The following is a 20,475-nucleotide window of genomic DNA, read 5'->3' on the forward strand; positions in this document are numbered from 1 at the left end:
CACAAGTGCTTTAATCACTTAAATTAAAATCGGTAGTTGTGAGAAAACATGAAAAAAAAAAATTCTGATTTTATATGCTGATGTTCTCTTATATGTAGAGTTTAACATACCATGAGAGATTTTTTCCATTGCAGCCTCCTATTGCTGCAGTACTTGGCCACAGATTTTATTGTACCTAGTTAAGTAAAGGCATCAACTGAGACAGTAAAGCACCTCTTACTGAATCTGCAGCAAATTTGTGAATATCCATCAGAATTTTTTTAACTCAGGAGATTGTCTTTAGACTTGCAGGGTTTACACAGGAAAACAGATGCAATAAATTTTGGACTTCTTCAATAACTTGGTGCAACAAGCAAGCAGCTTGTGAGTGGGATGAAGAATGTTAAGTCTGATAAATTAATGAGAAATCTTTTTCTCAGAGTACAGGAGCCGAGTATGACTCTGCTCTTAGACCATTTATTTGTGCATTGCTTTATATTAAACAAGACCTAGAAGGAAAGATACAGAAAAATCTGTAGGAATGTGCAGATGCCAGCTTGTTACAGGCAGGAAACTGATACACACACCAAGGATCAAATTTGTACACCTGACTGGTGTGGAGTGAAATCCTTCACATCATGTGATGACAGGTGTAAGAATCTGGTCCAGCAGAAGCAGCTACCCTGTATCCCAGAGCAGGCAACGAGGACCAAAACTAGAACTTTGACTGAGTCTAAAAGCAATCCTTCCATCTTTTATTTGCAAAGAAGAATATCTGAATGACCACTTGTTCAGGCTAGAGACATCCCTTCCTGTAAGTAATACAACCAACAAATACAGAAAAGCTATGAAAACAAAAAGTAATTGCAATACTTCTAAGTGTTAAAAAAAAATAGTATGTACTGGTCACTGCCTTCTTCCTGTAGCTGAGAAGCTATTTCAGATTCTTAAATTAGGAAGAAAAGAATAAAATCAAGGTCTGTTTGCATATGAAAAACAGCTGAAAATATATGAAAATCAATTCTTCCTTTCAACAGTGATCATGCCATAGGCTTCCTGGCTACTACACCTGTGTGTGAAGTTTGGATGACAGTGCAGAGGATGCAACAATACATTTGGTAATTTGTGGATGTGTGCTCACTGCTGCAGGGATGCCACATCTGCCCACATTGTGTTTTGCAATCAGCAGGAGTGAAACTCTGCTGAAAGTTACACTTAAGACATGTATACAAAGTTTTAGAGAGAAAAAAGGCATGAGCACAAATGGAATTCATGCACTCATTGCAGTGAATCACTTCAGACTGTCGCCACATCCATGTGTTTGCATTTTCCATTGCAGGCATGTGCTTCCCACTGACCCACATGCAGGGCAGGCACTAAGGTCAGTAACATGACACAAACTACGAGAGGATCATTGTGATAATGTCATTCTCCAAAAAGATAGCATTATTTAAAGGGTAGTACTTTTAAACAACTCTTATAATAGAAATTGCATTATGCTTCCACTGCTGTCATTCAACAACAAAACATCTAAAAAGATTAATCGCACAAAACCAGTAGTAAAAGCCAGAGTAAAGACCTTGCAAATGTCTTTTTATTACTCTATCAACCGACTTTCCTTTTTTTCCTCTGCCTCTGGAGGAATAAAGAATGACAGTAAATTAACTATTTATGTTTATAAAAATAGTGACTTCCATCTGCTATAACTTGGAACTGCTGTCCCAACAACTTGCGTGCTTGATGAGATACGAAGAGCAGAATATAATTAGGTAATGTGAGTGATGTACGGTCACTTTTCACTAAAATACTCTTTGAAACAAAGAATACTAATATGCCAACCCGACAGTATGTGCTAGGTATACCCAGAGAAGACTTGAAAAAATTTTGGAATATTATCTGGAATATTCTTCCTCTTTGGAGAGCTCTAGGGGACTAATATCTCAGCATTGCCATCCACAAATGAGTATATTACTAAGACAAGCAGCAAGCTAGTTTAATAATAGATAATATTTAGACAATGATACTAAGAGTCTGGGGAAAAAGACACAAGATGAGAGTACAGCTGTTCTCATTTGTAGCCTGAAGTGTCTGAGCAACAAAAATTAAAACTTTTTAAAGTGTTTATGTGATACCTGATAGAACCATCTATTTTTCGTGTAACCGTGTTTTTTTTTAAATCTAAATAACAATTCAATTATCCTTTGTAATAGCCAGTAGAGACACTGCTGTCAAATGAAGATCTCACTGAAAATAACAACTGGCAAACTAAAGCATCTCATCATTTCCAGAAATATTAAATGCACTTTACTCCCAAATGAGCACATCTAAAGTTTGTGAAAAAATACACTAAATAAATGAGCTTCTCACTTTATCTTACCCCGAGTGAATCACTCCATTTAGGAAATTCCTAAAGACTTGTCACTTGGGGCATTTTGGGGGAAGTTGCAATGCTAGTGTTAAAATTATAAATGTTCTTCAGAAAAGATTTTTCCAAGAAACTTTTGTCAACAATTTTTTTTTTTTTTTCAGGTGGAAGAGGAGAAACAAAATTATATTAAAATATGCCTTGAGGTCTAGCAAATAATTTAGCTTTATTAAGGTCTTCTAGTACTACTCAGAAAAAACAGAACTCACAAATCTGCAGACATTATGGACAGCTCATCCATAAAGCTGTCCATAATGCCCATAACAAAAGCCAGAGATTTTGTTTCTTTAGGAGAATCAAATCCCTTTGTTTCCTCACAAAGAAAAATATAACTTCAAATGATACTTTGAGTACTTTATGTCATATTTTCTCTTCAATTATTGTTACAATTTATTTTTCACAGACAATCAGCCTTTCTGAATGGGACATTCTCTTCTTTCCCTGTTAAGGTATCTGTCTCACAAGTTGGTGACTGAGCAAAAGTGGAAATTCTAATTTAAATGTTGAAAGATTTTCATTTTCAGAAGAGTCCAGATGATTACTTCACTGAAACAAATGCATAGGAAGGAAGCTCTCAAGAAATAAGTTTTAAATAATCTCTTCAAGCATATGAGTACATTTCATTTTTCTATTTAATCATCGTAGGCATTAACTCCTAAGAAACACTCGTAATTAAGGCAGGGTTCAGTAGCATGATAATAAACACCTTTGAGTTGTTGAGGACAACAAAACCCTTCAATGGGGTTTGTTTTAAATAACTGTGGTTAATCCTATCATTCACCTTTCTAGAAAAACTAAATGTGGGGTCATAATGATCCCTAAATCCCCCTGACTGCAAGGTTCCCAAATGTTTCTGACTCGTGAGGAGAAACCTCTGCCTTCTATTGTAAGACAGCCTCTGATTATCTTGCCTACACTAAGGAATGAATCACTTCCCACATTATGATTATTGAAAAAGTCCTCACTTTTCCAATACAGACAATACCTCCACAATGAAGGTTAAAAACCCATTGTTTCCCCTGCTGGCCCTCCAGAACATAATTAGCTTTTTTTTTTTTTCGCATAAAGAATATGTGAATGAACAAGTTGAAAAAACTGAAAGCTAAGGTAGCGTGAGTTTGTTTGCATTTTTTCACAATGGAAAAGTCAGAAACACATGCAGATGATCTACCTGCTTGCAACCACCCTGAACCTACTTCATGCACCCATGAAGACATGAATCTTCCTAAATGCAGGATTCAGTGGTTCCATTTCCCACCACATTATGGCCTTTATTAATGCACATACACACGGATGTGCTCATGGCCTTTAAAGTCTGCACCCACACTGCTCTGCAACTTCATTTTATTTCTAAACTCTCACCCTCACACTGGTGGACAGAGTTGTAACACAAGTATTTGCCTGATCAAAGGACTGCAAACTCATTTTAACAATCCATTTCAATTCAGGAGAGATGGGCTTATTGCATGCACATGAGATTTCATAAAATGATTTGTACAGATATTTTCTTTCTTTCTGTTGTTTATTTTTGATTGTATGTATCTTAGGAAAGGCCAGGCATGAAATTGGAGCTGTAAAGTAAGTCAGAATTTATTGATACAACTCTGCTCTGGGAGCTCAATAGGTGTGCAGCAAAGCAAGAAGGGTAAGGGGGCTGAATTATTCATTGAACCTTTAAGCATCAACAAATAACACAGTGAAGAATTCCTGTTTTGCAAGAGTAGGTGTGAAGTGTACACATAAAAGAAAATGGATGTTACAAAACCTGTCCTTTCAGAATTCAACCATTGAATCTTTCTCTTATTAGTAATTTGGAGGGGAAATAAGACTACCAAGTTATTTACAGGAGGTACACAGCCACAGCATGATTTTGTTTTTTTTTAGTTTTACTTATGAAAACATCTTGAATCCTGTACCTACTGTATCAGCTTCGAGGGAAAAGAAAAACTGATGAAAACTGATATAAGGAAAAGCCTTTCTCATCAAGCAACTACAGTATTAGCATAAACCAGCTGTTATTAGCTTAAACTTAGTATAAGCAATGAAAATGTGTGAACAACACCTAACAAACTACATATATAACACAATATATAACACAAACAAGTTGTTTTTAGGTTCCAGCTTCCATACCTAACTCCACTTCTCTGATCTTTCCAAACAGATCCTTTCAGTCAAAAATTATCTTTGAGCTAAAATGTTATTATTTTCTAATTTTTCAGGTATTTAAATTTTGAAAGAATATATGTTTTTTCCTCTATGCTCACATCTGTATTTTACTTGCATCACATTTTATGGGGAGAGCCATTCAATTAATTGATAAATCTGAAACATTCAGTTGATCAAGTCAGATGGCTGCAAAACTTTTTAACAATGCAAATGGAAGCCTGATATTACACAAAAAGAGGCAATATTGTTTTCAGATTGAATTAACTTTTGACCAAAGATATTTATATTGCAGTTCTACCATTTGGTATTTTTGATAGATCCAGTAACATTAACATTTCTCATCCTCAACTATCTTTCAGTGTTCATGCTTCTGATGCTTTGATTTTTTTTTTTTTTTTTTATTTCATCTGCTGCAGGCCTAATCCTAACAGATCACTGCTTTATCTTCCAAAGGACCACTTGCAGTATCGTTTGGGAGAAAAGAAAATAACATTGTAAAATCTATTCTATTACCTTTTTGTACATAAATGAGTTAAAATCTTAGCCTTTTTCTTTTAATTTTGATTGCCATTGCTTCATCATAAAGATTTTCCAAGTCTCCTGCCTGCTGCTCATGAAATGGAGAACACAGAAGGAAATAGCTAAAATTGTGGCAGCCCAGCATCCTACCTCTGACTGCAGCCAAGAACTAATGCCCAGGGCAGGGCTAAAGACTCTGGGCAATCACACATTCAAAATTCCCAAATTTGCTCCACCAGCCTTCAGAAGGGAGCACACAGATTTCCAACTTGGCTTTTCTTTGTGATTCTTCAAGAATGTCATATGAATGAGTTAGGAACTGCTGCTCTTAACAAAAGCAAGACAGCAAGGCCTGGGAATTTTCTTTCCTGCGGACCACATCGAAATACCACAAAGATGCTCGAGTACACTGGCCAATGCACCTGCAGCAGAAACAAAAGCGTGTCCCAGGCCCAGCAAGTGCAGCTCAGTGTTGGGAGCACAGAACTGGCACAGCTGTCCAGACACACACTGCTATTCACTGCTCCTGCTGTGGCCTCACTAATCCTTCCACAGAGGGTGGGCAACACGTGTTGGTAATCTCTCATAGCTGCAGCAATCACAGCAGAAAGAATAATGGTGACATTTGACATGGCAGTAAGACTATTGCATCACTTCATAAAAACACTTCCAAAACCATCACCTGTATTCCAGCATGGCACAGCTTCCTGCATGTGACAAAAATAATTTCCTTACAGAGTTACCACTTGCAAACATCCACGTGTGCTTTACCTATGCCAGGCCCATGTACCATCAAAAAGTAATAGTTTACAGTTTGAAGCTCTCAGAGTAAAACTAGATTGTGATGAATTCTCCTCTTATTTCTTAATAATATAACCCTTACGTAAAAGAAATGACTTGTCCTCACAAAACAAATAGTCTTTCTAGAAAGTGGAATAATTAAATTGCATTTCCACTTTTAATTATCTGCAGCAACTATTTATTATTTTGCTGCACTACAAAGAATGAGAGCTATGTATGAAATGAAATACAAATAAAATAAAGCTTTTCATTTCATTCAATGTTACACCTTTGGCACAAGTTTTGTGACCTCCTTGATACCACTGTGGAAACAAACAGCTGAATGATTCTGTGTATGTGAGTAGAACACAGACACCTCGAGCAAGAGCAGGGTCCTGTTATTGTAGGACTTGTGTAAGTCATGACAAGGACCATTACTATCTGAAAAACTTCCACTTTGGAAGACAAGATGATAGATGTACAATGTAAAGCTAAATCATAAAGTAAATTGGGGCAAAATATTCACAGTTGATGTACCATTGCACCCACTAGAATGGTGGATGTTTCTAGTCCTCACTAGTAAGCCCAGAGCTGAAAGGACCAGCTCTCCCTAGACATCTGCCTTCTGCTCAAGAAGATGGTTCAGGACTGTATTAAGATTGATAATTATTGAAAATATTTATTAAGAATTCATATTAATAACTAAGAGAACTGGAGCAGAAACTCTCAGGGACAAACTCTACTTTTGCAGAGGGGTGTGAATGGCCCACCACCACAGCACACAGCTCGTGGTCACCGTGCTTTGGACCTTGCTTTGCCTCAGGAACACTTCCAGAATAAACTGAGCTGGAACTAAACTCCAGGAAAAGGTTGAATATCAAAATCTATCAAGCACTGCTCTGCTAGGAAGAAACAGATCCACAATCTGCATCAGATTTGGTTTTTTTATATCTTTTATTTTTACATCATTTGAGGAAGCAATTAGACCCCATAAGGAGAATGTAGCCTCATTACTCTTTGCTGTCTATCAAAGAGATTTTACACTTCCACCTAGTCCTGTCTCCAGACTGACATCCTGTACAATATTTATTAACTTCTGGCTAGCAAGTGCATGTTCCCTTTTACGTCCTTTACCCTGTGTGATTGTTATTTTGTATTTCTCTACATGTAACTGGAAATCCATCTATCCAACTTGAAGCCAAGCTTGTCTAAATCACTCCCTACTTCATTGCTTTCTTCAGCAGTTCCAGCTCAACAGAGGATTTCATCATGTTTCAAGTTCTTTCTCTTAAATCTTTAATCACATACCAAACAAAATGCTACTTAATAGGTTCCTGTCAGGAACACAATCGTTTCACCCCCCTGGTATCAAACTGCATCCACTCACATATCTGGCTGCTACTCTCTGATATGACCCTCAGTCCTCTGCCACACTTCCTGACTTTGAACTGTAGTTATTTAAGGCGGAATTCTGACCAATTATTCAATTAACTTTCCCCACTGTCAACCCAGAGAGAAGAGAAATGTTTTAACATCTCTCCACAAAGTTTACTGTATGAAATCCTCCAAAACTTTGGGGGGGGGGAGGAGGGAAGAGGAAAAATTGCATGTGGCAAACCATCCACTGCCAGAGATGTCTATCAAAGGGATCACTCTCTAAGCTCCAGATGGCAGGTCTCCTACAGGAAGCAGCTGGTCCTTTGGCAGCATGTCCTCAAGAAGTGCCAATGGCTAAGTCTGTCTGTGGTAATTCAAGGCCACCACAGGAATTTTGTGCTGAAATTATTTCAGCTGTACAAGCCAAACTTTTGCTCTTCAGCAGACCAGAACCAGTAGCTCTATCACAGATCCACTGCTCTATCACACAGCCCCTCCATCTCTTCTCTGTGAGGGGGCACATGGGGGTACTGCGTGCTTTGAACCAATTCTAACATAACCACAGAAGTTGGTCAAGCTGATTTATTAGTCAAGCCACTGTCTGCAACTTCTTCATGCAGTGATGTGCTACTGCCTGCGTGAAACAGCCACCAAACCAATGGAAATAAGGAGTGTAAGGAAATGAACATTAGGTCGTCTCTCACATGCAGGGAATGATACCCTAATTTTCTCACTTGATGGTTTTATTCAGCCCTTTAGCAAATGAATTCTTCTAAATTTAAGTTGAATATTACTTGTTTTATTACCATTTCTAAACTTAATATATTCCATAGATAAAAATTAATGATAAAAAGATTCTGTTTTCAAATTTCTCCTATTTCTGATCAGCATTTTTGGTGCATTAGTTCATTCTTATTTCCTCCTTTCTTGCTCTGTAGCAGTACTCTAGAATCTCTTTGGGACAGGAGATGGGTAGCTTGCTTTCCATCACACTTTTAAAGCCGTAAAATGTGTAGCTCCTCTCTTTTTTTTTTTTTTAATAGAACTCTCCTCAGTACTTTCAAAATGCAAGATGAGCACCTAACTTGTGCAAACAGAAACCCAGCCTTGTGGGTGTCCAGCAGACTTGTTCTGCCTGAGTGTGCAATGCACTCACAGTTCACAGCAATGATCTTCCTAAACCAGCTGCGCCAGTCCAGAGAAAATGCAATTCCCTAAAACTTAGAACACCTTCTATCTTACCTGAGCACAGTAATAGCTTAGGAACCAGACAATGACACACAATGTCAAGATTTCCAGTCGGGCTGCAAAGCCCTGCTCGCTCCACACATCAGTGGCACCAGCTGTAGCCCAATTAAACTCAACAGTGCACAGGTGTTCCCAGAAATGAGTAACAAAATCAAACTCCCCTTTAGGCTTCTGAAAAAAAAAAAAATAATACTTCTTTAGCTTTTTTAGGTGTCCATACACCAAATGGATTGGAAATCAGAGAAAGAAAATGAGGAATACAGAGGAATAACACTAATATGAATTACAATTTAATGTAATTCAATATATATTTAGACTAGAAAATAACGCGTTCATAGTTTATCTGTACACACTGAGACTTCTGAAACATTTTATTCTCACTTTTGTTTTAGCTCTGTGTTAAAGGAGTTCATCTAACCTGGGAAAATAGTATCATCCAGAGGACAAAATGCAGTATTTCTAAATAATATTCTTAAGTTTTTTTTTTAATCAACATTTACAAGCTATCTGCAGCAAAGACATTTTGGTGTAAAGGTAACTTAACTACACATCTACAAATCTGGGCAACATTTCAGTCTGTGAACAGAATGGAATAAATTAATATAAAATTGGAAATAAAAAATGTGATCATCTCATTTGAAAAATGTAAAAAAGTTTCTAATTGCAATATTCCAAAGGCCTAATTGAAAGACAAAATGAAAGAAAACAATTCCATGGAAATGTATTAATGGGGGAAAAAAAACCAAGCAGCTATATTCATGTTGGAATAACCCTTTTAAGAAATACACTTCATTTTCATGGTAAGAAATTAATCAAGCTGAAGATTTGGATAGTTTCATTCACCAGTAAAACATTATTACATTATACCAATAAAGTTGCTCCAACAAAATGAACAAATGTATGTTTATTAATTAAACTACTGGAGAGCCAAGATACTAAAGCAGAGTTGTCAGCATATAAGATTCATAGATTCACATTCTCTTAATAAAAGTAAGAGAACTTATACCAAGTAATTGATCTTATATTCTTAATAGAAGTTATAAAAGAAGCTGTGGGGCTGTACAGAGAGCACAAACAACAAAAATTTAATAATACCATCAACAACAGCCTTTTCAATTTAAGGCAATATTTACCTCTATTGATAGAGCGAGCCAATATCATAGAATATAACTAGCAGATGGCCAATTGTATTATAAATTTTTCTAATACACTAAGTGGCAAGACAGTAGATTTTCAGTTCATAAAAAGATATTAATTAGTAATACTGTTAACACTCATGGAACAGAATTGTTTGGGCAATTTTATGAAGTGACAGTAGTTCTACAAAATGAATAGGTCAATAAACAAGAAGTGGGTGTTCAGAAACTCAAGAGAGTTAAAATCATAAAAGAAAATAATGCAGCTTCATTTGGTAGACCACGAAACAACATTAACTCCTAAAATAGTAATTTCAACTGCAGCATGATAATGTGGAAAATTTTTGGTCCTGATTCAGGCAGATATAATGAACTTATTAAAAGCTGACATTCTTAATACTTTTGCTTACCTGACATGTTAGCAGCTAAGAAAGGTAAAGAGTGCACAAACACAGAGATGGGAAAAGGGAGCAGGCCCAAAAAGAGATTTTGCAAGCCCCCAGAAGAAGTTTGGAAAAGTAGTGATTCTGGCTAATAGATCTCATGTATTCAGCCAAACTGTGATGTTTTAAGTTGGAATTTAAGAATGAAAAGGCAGTAGAAGCAATACATTGTGAACAAAAGATGGCAAATGAATGACTGAGTCTCTGGGACCAGAAACCAGAATTTCATGCATTTTATGGCCATGTGTATGACTGTCTACTGACTCAGGCTTTCACTGCATGAAAACAAAGCACTTCCAAAGAGACAAAAACAGACAAAGTTCCACAGACCTCCTGAGAAACCTATTCACATAAGTTCTTTTTATTTACTCTGGAGGAAAAGCTTAACAGACAGGATTGGATTTTTCTTGCTGAGCTCAGATCACACCCTTCCTTTGTAAACACCTGATGCAAATGGCAATACTTAGAAAAATTTCAAATCAATAGTAATTTATATTGTTTTGTCAAACTGTATGCAAAAACTGTGATGCTTCTCATTCTAAATAGGATTGCAGATGATGCTTGATGATAATTGCACTTGTGCTATACTTTTTTATTTTAATATTATTTTTATTTATTTATTTATTTATTTATTTATTTATTTTTTGCTTGTGGTTGCATGGAGATAGAGACCTGAGTGTGAGAATCTGCAAAGTTTGTCAGCAGGCTTCATGAGACTTGGTCCATTTTATCAGTTATACACTGTGAAGGTCAGTGAGGAAATCAGCCTTTCAAAAAGCTTTTCACACACTTGGCCCAGCTCCCTGCCAAGTGCCAAATGGAAAACCAGTGCTGTAGACACCTCAAAACTTCTGCCTAGGTCCAGTTTGAAAAAGAGACTTTTATTAGTTTGAGAGTAAAATTTCTGCTTTGTAAGGACTACTGTACTTTGACAAAGACTCAAATGGTCAAAGGCATTGTATACAAACATCATAAAGTCACCCCAGGACACTCAGCCATGAAGGTGAAAGCCAAGAGAAGGTGACATGATGTCACAGTTGTCATCAGCAGTACCAGTTTCCTTGTTCATGGCTTGGAAACACTGCTACACTACTAATGGGACACAGTGCTTTCCACGTGCCTTCAGGAGTCACTTAGAGTTAACAGGGGTGGAACAGCTCTCTTCTAAAAACTTGCTTAATATTGGGAAATAACTGGATGAAAACAAACAAGAAAGGAATTATTTTTTTGTTTTCAACATTTGAATTCATGACTTTTGCTCTGGGTAGTCTGTAAACTCAACCAGTGTGCACTCGACAGCGTGTGTAGCTGACATTTCCTGAGAAGAAAATAGAGAGACTTTGTTCTCCCTCTTTGCTAGTTCATCAGATTTTGGAAAACTGGCTGCAATCAAGCCTAGACTTGGCTATTATTTTTCAATAACACTAGGGAAAATTCTGGAGAGATTGCATTAGGGTAAGAAAGTATTTTCCAAACCAGCTCTAGGCAAATAAATATTAAAGAAAAGCTACAGGTACTACTAAATATGTCACACTTGTTGTCAGGTAAGTATTATACTTGTGATACACTATTTATTTAAAAGGTAGATTATAAGTGGCAGCAGCTGTCACATAAACACAAATTCGTTTGTGATTGCTGGGTTGGGGGTTTTTGTCATAATCCCTGAGCAAAGGGTTGAAGGAAGATAAAAAAATATGGCTCAAAACAGCTTAGCCATGACCCTCCCAAGAATGAGACTACAGTGATTACATCACTCTTGCTAAGCTACAAAACCTTATCAGTAAGAGAAGAAACAGAAGCAGTTCCACCATTAAATGTAAATCTCAGGGAACAAGGGAGCCTTAACAGACACTTAGTTCCTTCTAGAGGAAGCATGACAATTTGGTCTTAATTTCAGCAATAACCTACTATTTTATCCTAGTTTAATTCCACTGGTCTGGAGGGCTTTTCTATAAAGCTTGGAGATGAAACAGAAATAAAATAAAAATATAAAAATCCTTTTGATTGCAAGTACAACCAAGGGAGAACTTAATTTCAAAAAGCCTTAAAAGGCATTAAAATGTTATCTTTTTTCCCTCCCCTCATTATACAACAGTAGATAATCCTCTGAATTACAAATCACGTTTTACATATAGTTTTAAATTACGTTGGTAAAATATTGATACAGCCAGACCTGGTTAATTCAAGCCAGTTTTCTTCTCATTAAGATTTAACAGAGGCTGAAGCATTTATGGTATAATGTCATGCAGATTTAGGGACAAAGGGAATACAGCAAGTGTGAATTAGATGGGAATTCAACAGCAACGGAATTACATTAGAAATAAAGAGAATATTTGATGTGGAGAAAACAATGTTCTCTTGGGCTAATGGCAAGTGATGAAGACAAGGCCAGCCACCCTCCTCAGAGAGAGGCTCCATGTGAGCAAGACTTTGTTGGCCCCTTCTCATCTGCCACCATCTCTGCCCAGCGGGTGCCACTGGTGTGTGTCAAACACCTCCCTGAATGCCACACAAGCCTTGCTACCTCCCAGGTGACCCTGTTTCGACTCCAGCCCCCCATCACTGCTGCGTGGTGGGCCCTGGGCTCTGGGCTGCACAAACAGATAAGGTGGTAAATCTAAATGCACTTTTAAATCTATTAGGAAATAAAGGTGTAGTTCAAGTGACTGCATTAAAACACACTTTACAAAGTCATCACTTTGCAGAATGGCAGTACGTGCATGCACTGTAGCTTTAGATCAATATAAGCTACAGCTTCATTTAATCCAGAAGAAACACCAGCATGTAGTAATTGTGACAACAATAACAAATGTATACCTGAGAAGTGTTGGAAACATGTGACAAAGATGTTCCAGGCGATAGTAAGTTGCCTGTTCTATCACAGACTGCAGACCAGTCAGCAGCAGCAAAATAGCTTGAAAACAAGAACCTTAATGAGTTCTTGTTTCCGAGACATTTTGCTGCTGTTGACTGGTAACTTGCTACTTGTAATGAACTTCAATGAGGCAAAAATAAGCAAAAACTTTCACGAGCTCAGATCCAGTCCCAAGACACTCAGCTGAAGCAGGATTGCTGTTATTTCCTACCAGAAATTGCCTAACCTGAAGACTAAGTGGCACGATACAAACTTAAGCAAAAAAATATCAAAGTTTTCATTCTTATAGAATCCAAGTACCTAACGATGAATAAAGTTGCTCATGAGAAAATTTGATACAAAATACAGAAACTGGAAAATCCAAATAATTGCAGATTAAAAGAAGCATGCTCCAAACACATTCCTACAACATTACATCTCTTAACAACAACAACAACAAAATCCATAAATACAAATGAAACATTCAACCCAGTAGATAAGAGAACTTGCTGGTGTACATTGTGGTCATGCATTACTCCCTCAAAGTAGTTGCAAATGCATGAGAATATCAAGAAGTGAAAAAGAAACATTCTTACTAATGAACATTAAAATTATTATTAAATTCCAGAGGGAAATAGCAAATGCTGTCTTTAACAGTATGAAACTGGAATCTATAGAAATGTTGATTTGGAATTAACTTATTTAATTTATTTAGGAAAAAAAACTCAGGAAACTTTTCTTAGTGTTTCTGAGTTTGAAAAAGATACCTTCAGGGTTCCAGCAACAGGAATAAATATGCAGTAAATCAACACACAATGTTTTAAAATTAGAAAATCTATAATCACACCCAAACTTGCCTGTTATGGCCACTTACACGTGGATGGTATGGAGCATATTTAAAATTTAGGAGTTTCAGGAGCTTATTTAAGTGAAATGACACAGCTCCACGAAGACAGAGGCATGCTTTCAGCAGAAAAGAAGTCTACTCCCTTTATGATGTGACAAAACCAGAATTTATCAACATTTATCCTTCAACTATCCCACTGCCTTTCTGCCAGCAGAAAAGTCGAACACATCCTCCCATAACATCAGACTACACCATCCATCTCACCAATAATTAAAGAGCAGATAAATTATTCCTATTTTTTTACTGTACATCAGAACCAGAGTTCTTAAGAATGTAAAAATCAAAGACTGTAACTCATACTGGGCATACTAATTTACATTGCATTTGAAGGCACTTCCAGGCCTTACAGCAGAACTAAAACACAACTCTCCAAGCTGTTTCACAAAAGGAGCTTGATATCTTAATTCCTGCATTTTTAAGTGTGACAGCTCTGCACAGCTCTACAGAGGTTAAGTGAACTAGAGACTAAAATTCTGCAAACCTTTCTTGAGCAAAAAGCTGCAGCTACACCTTAACTGTGATGAGGTAAGGAAAATTTTTTGGTGACACAGGACTTGTCACTTGCGCTCTTACTTCTGACAAACACAGAGTGTATAAATAGTAAATAAATCACAGTCTCTATTATTTATCATGCAGCAACCTGGAACTTCCTTCTGACGTCTACAGAAAAGTAACTAAAATATTCACAAGCGTCCTAGTTTTCAATATTCACTACAACTGTTAGTGAGTAACTACAACTGCAGCCAAGCTCTGCTGGTTTCACATAGAAGTCTTAGCTGGTTTCCTCAGAGAGGAGCAAGGCAGGGTTGGAACCAGGGTGTTCTCCACAAAGGAACCAGTGCCCAGCTGTTTTCCAGTTCCTCTGCTGCCTCACCAGGTAGTGTGACACTGTCATTGGGCTAAGCAAAACCAGGAAGCACGATCAATTTTTTCCTACTTCTGCATAAAGCAGAAAACCAGCTAAACTTCCCAACCTGTGTGGGAGAGATGAGAGAGAGATTTCTGCTAAACAGGAAAGAGACTCCGATACTGAAATATAAAGTAAATATAGAGGCTTGAAGACAATGAAGTTAATGCTACAAATGTGCCTACCAGGACAATGTTGAACAGTCCAGTAAAAGGCTACAAGATACACTAGTGAAATTAGTATGAAAAAATGGTGTTATCACTGTCAAAATAGATTGCTACTTAGATGTAATTAAGTGAAAAATTCAGAGAACATATTCTTCAGAGTTATGGGAAAGACTCATTAAAAAGTTGTGAACAGCATGTCAAATTTAATGACAAATTACATTAAAATACTGAAAATACTATGTTAGTGGGTTTTAAGAGAGGAAACTATCACTGGATTAATACTGAGAACTGCATGTTCCTTTTACAGCTTCTTTGAGTTGTGGTTCAGACTACTATTTCTTAGTAGGTGGGAGGACAGATCCTACATCCAGTTATTACTATTAATACTATTACCACTGTTGTTATTATTATTAAATCAAACCTTGCTTTTACAGATTAACCAATGGCAGCAAAAGAGGCAACACCTCATATCTGAATAAAAGAAATGCCTTTATGCTGGCTTTATGGTACTTAAGGCCAGGCTAGTCCTGATCCAACCTAAGTCCTTCCAGACAAAACAGACCTGTCAAGATTATTTGAGCCAAAGAGTGAGTTTGTTCTGGACTGGCACTTCATTTGATATGACTGTGACATTTCTGATTTGTATACTAAGAGGTCTGCACACACTGTTACACTGCTCTCTTCTACCGAGGAGTCCAGAGTTTGGGTTCTGCTTTGGCAGGAACATTTAGGTCCAGGCATCATTCACTTTACAAAAGGAATTTTTTTCATCGGTCACTGCTGCCCCCAAAACAACCAATTTGCTAAATTCTCTTCCATAGACAAGGAACTGCAAACGAGGAATGATTCATCATTCAGTTCCCCCCAAAGGATTTAGTGAGATGAGACATGTAGAGGCACTAATAGACTGTGAAAGAAGTGTGGGCTGAACTAATTGAGTAGTATTGATCCACCAGTGCCAGCGAGATTATCATGAGCGCCTACAAGTCCTCACAATATGGAAGCTTTGGGAACAAGTGAGTGAATTGGGAAAAAATTCATCCCTCCAACTAACTCTCAACCGTGCACTTAGCAACCCTGTCACAGTAGTACTTAACAAACACACACTGCATAGCCTGATTTATCTTCGGAGCTTCACAAATATTAGCTAATTAATCTTTCACCATTGTAGTTTCACTCCACAGCACATCTTAATTTTTCTTTATAATTGAAGCTAAAGATTTAAGCTGGCACAGAAGTGTGCACTATTTCTAAGGAAAACTCTCAATGACCTCATCCTACTTAATTTGTCACAGCTAAAAACTTAAAAAAATGGATAGAGAAAATATGCATGTTTATAAAATGAACTACAATAATTTCTCTGATTACTATTTAAAATAAAATGCATGTTGACAGTCATAGCAGTCAGTAATCCTATTTTACTGGAAGTTTAATGAGGGATTTGTAGTTGAAATTGGTACTTTTGCATTGCAGCCGGCTGAAGTGCTAAAATGTCAAACACTGACTGATTACAGTTTAATTACAGACTCATAAACAATTTTATATGGCTACAGAATTATTCCCCTAGGTCTTCACAGAGTTACCATCAAGACTTATTTTGAATAGGTGCTTAACTTGTGCACTATACTTGACATAGTTTTCTTGTTGGACATTTTGGCATCAGCACTGTTTAAAAACTGGATGAAACTTTCCCAGGTATCTTTTCAACAAAAAAGCTCTGCCTCTTGCTTCTGGTAATAATTTATTAATTTGTTTTTACTCCTAGACGCTACTTGCTATTGAAGCTGGAAATTGCACCAATAGATATGGCAGTTTTGTGAACACATCAATGTTAGCTCAAGACAAGAAAAAAACAATTCACTGCAACTCAGTAGTGAAGAGGTAGAAAATTTAGAGTGTGTATTGCTGTGTCACGTCTTAGAGCATTCAGAAACACAGCACAATACATAATTATAATATATATATTATTATATATGATATATTTGTGTATATATAAAATATTATATATATTATTATGTAATTATTTACAAATTATTTATTCCTGTAAGGGTGAGAAACCCTTCTGAGCTCTTTTGCAATCATACATGACAAGACCTCCATTCCTTTTACAATATGGCAAACGGGCAAAGTGAAATTTGAACTGTGCTCAATTATGACTCATGCCACCAGCTGATTTAAAAGAAAAAAGATACAAGTAAAAAGAGCCAAAAGTGAGAGCACGGCATGAGGAATGTGTCTTTCACTAAAGATAGGGAAAAAAGGTAGATGATTGTTCCTAACAGACTGATTTTGGAACAATGTTATGTTATGAAATCTTTGCCTTCAGCTTTAGATTATCTGACTTCATGACATATCTAAACAACAACAGACAAGCACAATTTCATTTGGATTGAAATTGGTAAAAGATTAGTGTGCCATCAACCTCTGCGAATCCAAATTGTCCCCAAGAACACAAAAACCAGATTTTAATAATAAAATGTTTTATTACTCACACATGTTTTAATAAAATTTTATGTTAGCAATACAATTGATATGACTTCTACTAGTATATTAGCATTTTTCTGAAACTGCATCATTAATTTAAGTATAAAATGACATGCTGTAGTGCATCCGTCATTAAGGACACTTCTTCACCTGTTTTACACTGATTCTGTTTATTACCACATCTGTTATTTATTTCTTAATGTCTTATTAAACAGCCTATCTCATTACCTAACTATATCACACACATTTTACACCTCCACACTGTGAGGTCAATTAAAGTTTTTGTTAAAATAACACAGGAATGGAGGATATGATTTCCTTCGTGTGTACTTTAAAAGCCAGCCCCAGGTTTGTTTGATTATTTTGTGGTTTATGCAAATAATCCATTAAGCTCGCAAGGAAAATTTCACATTTCCCAACACATTTTCAACTCATTTTTGTAATCTGAAAGTGTAAACCTAATTTGAGAAGTGTACAGCTTCAGCACCACTGCTGTGTATAACGCATTTCCTTCACAGCAAAAGTTATTCTTAACCATTTTTCTAATAAATAGACTATTGTAGTTGTTGCATATTACATTTTTGTTTGTATCTCAGCATATTTTACTTCACATAAAAATAGTATTTTCACTGTTCTTGTAAGAGCTCAGTAGATTTTCTTAAGAACTTGGCTGACTGATCAGCCTAAAAAATGTTGACTATTTGAAACACCTGGCCATTTCCACTGCATTCTCTACTGCTGACTGTCTTATAAATCTACAGCTTTTACCACAAAATTGTAGTTCCATGAATCTTTATACCATTATGTTCGCCCTTCTTTTCTGCTTCTCTCCAGGAACTGCCTTACAACTCTGGTAAGAGGAAACAAACCCACAACTGGTCTTGACTACCAAGCCCAGCTAGACAGATTTGCACTGGCACCCACTTATTTCCATCTTATTTAGCATGTTTTAATCTTGGCACCTTGTCTAAAGTCTCATTTAGACCCAGATCACCTACCTCCATGGTCTTTTGTACAATCTTATTCTAAGTTGGTATAAACATACTAAAGGAATGCTTTTTCTTCCCCTCTGAGGAGATGTAAAATCACTTTGGTTTTGTGACTGACAATGAAGCTGCTCAAATGAGTCTTCCCACCTATCTGTCCCTTGACTGCTCATTCCTGTCTTCAGAGTGTCAAAATCTCTACCTGAGCTGTGCTGTTATAATTTATGGCACAGCTGCTCAGTAAACTAAATCCCTAATTTGCTATTGATTAAAAATAAACTTGAAATTTATTTAAAAGTTAACCCATTCAATCTGTGCCATTTCTATGAAACATATGAAAAATGATCCAGAAAGCACTGCTTTGGCATGTTTGACAGTGTGACAGCATTTTTTTAAGATCAAAATTAATAAGCTTCTGTCTGCCACTTTCTACTATGGCCAATAATAAATGAGTGACTATCATTTACCTTTACTTACATCTTCTCTTGAAAGGTTTCATACGGATAATAACTCATATTTAAAATTTCCCACATTGGTCAGAGAATGAAGAGGAGCATTACTGCCAACTATTAGATATTCAGCTGTAGGCTTTTCAAAGCTAACTTGTACAGCTATTAAAATGCCATGCTTCTCCTTTTCCTAAGAGTAGAAATGTGAATTTATTGGTTTTGTTCATTCTACACTGGAAAATATATAAAAACAACCTGAAACCATACAATTATCATAGATGATACTATTATCACAAGTTTAGATTACATTCTGAGTTTCACCCTGTTATGTGAATGCATCGATTTACCCTGACTATAATTTCTGTGCCTCCAACATCTGGAATAAAACATGCACTTGTGAGATTGAGTGCTTTCTTTTTCTCTTCTATTGCCTCATCTACTTCACAACTTCTGCAATTTTTCCTTTCTGCTTATAGAGATTTTCCTGACAGTGGCTAATAAATCATTGTCCCTTAAACACGCTATGAAGTTTCCACAGAGCTGGAGCTTCCTAAATTAGTACATAAATACACCTATTATCTTTATGCTGCTGACTCAGGGCTGCAACATTTGCACCTATTAGTGTACCCCAGGGCATGGCATCCTCTCTGGCAAGGAGGCCCCATCCCATCTCAAAGAGAAAGGCAGAAGCCTCTCACTCTTGGTGCAAAACAGGGGCAGAAGGGGAAGGTAGGCACTTAGGGGGTAATCTTTTTAAACGATTTTGTTCTCATCCCCTCCTCAGCTGCGTGGCCAAAGTAATTTACCTCTAAGCTCCTTCTAAGGGGCTGCTGCAGTGGCAGAGGATCACGGAGAGCAGAGTACTCACTGCTCATCCTAATGATGCTGTGCCACTGTAAAAGGGGAGATTTATGGGCTCGGAAAGAACACAAGTGGTATAGAGCATAACTGAGGATCTTTGGGGCTAGGGCACTCAGTAGACATTATTTCTAAACTGACATCACAAAGAACAGCAACCGACTAAAACCAGAAACCGCATTTAAGGTAAGGCTGCCCCCAGAGCAAACAAGGACAGAAGAACTGGAAGGGGAAAGGGACCTGTTCAGTAACAGGTTGAAATCTTGATTCTACCTAAAATACTCAAATACTCATTAAATTATCTATAACTGATTTAATGAAAACTTTTCTTTTGCTCCTCATGCTTTCAGTTTTCTTGCATCCTGTGCAGGTTACATTGATTACAACTTCTCCATCATGGTTGCTCTCTGTCTCATTCCTCAGTTAGCCTCTGTATTTTTCCCCAAGTATGGTTGACTGCATTGCACTGTTACACCTCTCATCCATTTCTCACCAACTTGCTATTTATTTGAAACAAGTTCTATACCTCTGAGCAGAGATATGTCTCTGTTACATTATTTCTATATGGGATGTTTATGTGTAAGTGGTGAAAATGAGAAGGCTTGGTTAGACAAGACAGCAGAAGCACGTGTTTTCCTGGGTGAAGTATCTGAAACAAAAAATAAATAAATTGTGCTTAAGAAGTGAAGCAAAAGAAATAAAAGTAAGAGTGAATTGCTACTTTGGAAAGCCCTAAATATACAGAGTTTCAAAGGCTCCTCAGCAATGTGAGAAAATTTTGAGTGATGAA

The 20,475-nt window shown here is 36.8% G+C and overlaps 1 protein-coding gene across 11 annotated transcripts in view; it reads right to left on the minus strand.

Moving 5' to 3' along the window:
• The window catches only part of CCSER1 (coiled-coil serine rich protein 1), a 648,564-nt gene that overhangs the window by 62,260 nt on the left and 565,829 nt on the right, over window positions 1-20,475 (minus strand). For 2 of the 11 annotated variants that reach the window (XM_086888591.1, XM_086888619.1), the window contains one exon: window positions 20,167-20,334. The exons of 8 other annotated variants lie outside the window; for them this stretch is intronic. In XM_086888591.1, the coding sequence (XP_086744717.1) occupies window positions 20,206-20,334 (129 nt within the window). In that variant the 3' untranslated portion in view covers window positions 20,167-20,205. Of the gene's footprint in view, window positions 1-17,371; window positions 20,335-20,475 lie in introns of those variants that run through there. One more of the 11 variants, XM_086888593.1, reaches the window with a different exon arrangement.

The sequence above is a fragment of the Cyanistes caeruleus genome, chromosome 5 (assembly GCF_971803275.1).
Source record: "Cyanistes caeruleus chromosome 5, bCyaCae1.hap1.1, whole genome shotgun sequence".
NCBI lineage: Eukaryota > Metazoa > Chordata > Aves > Passeriformes > Paridae > Cyanistes > Cyanistes caeruleus.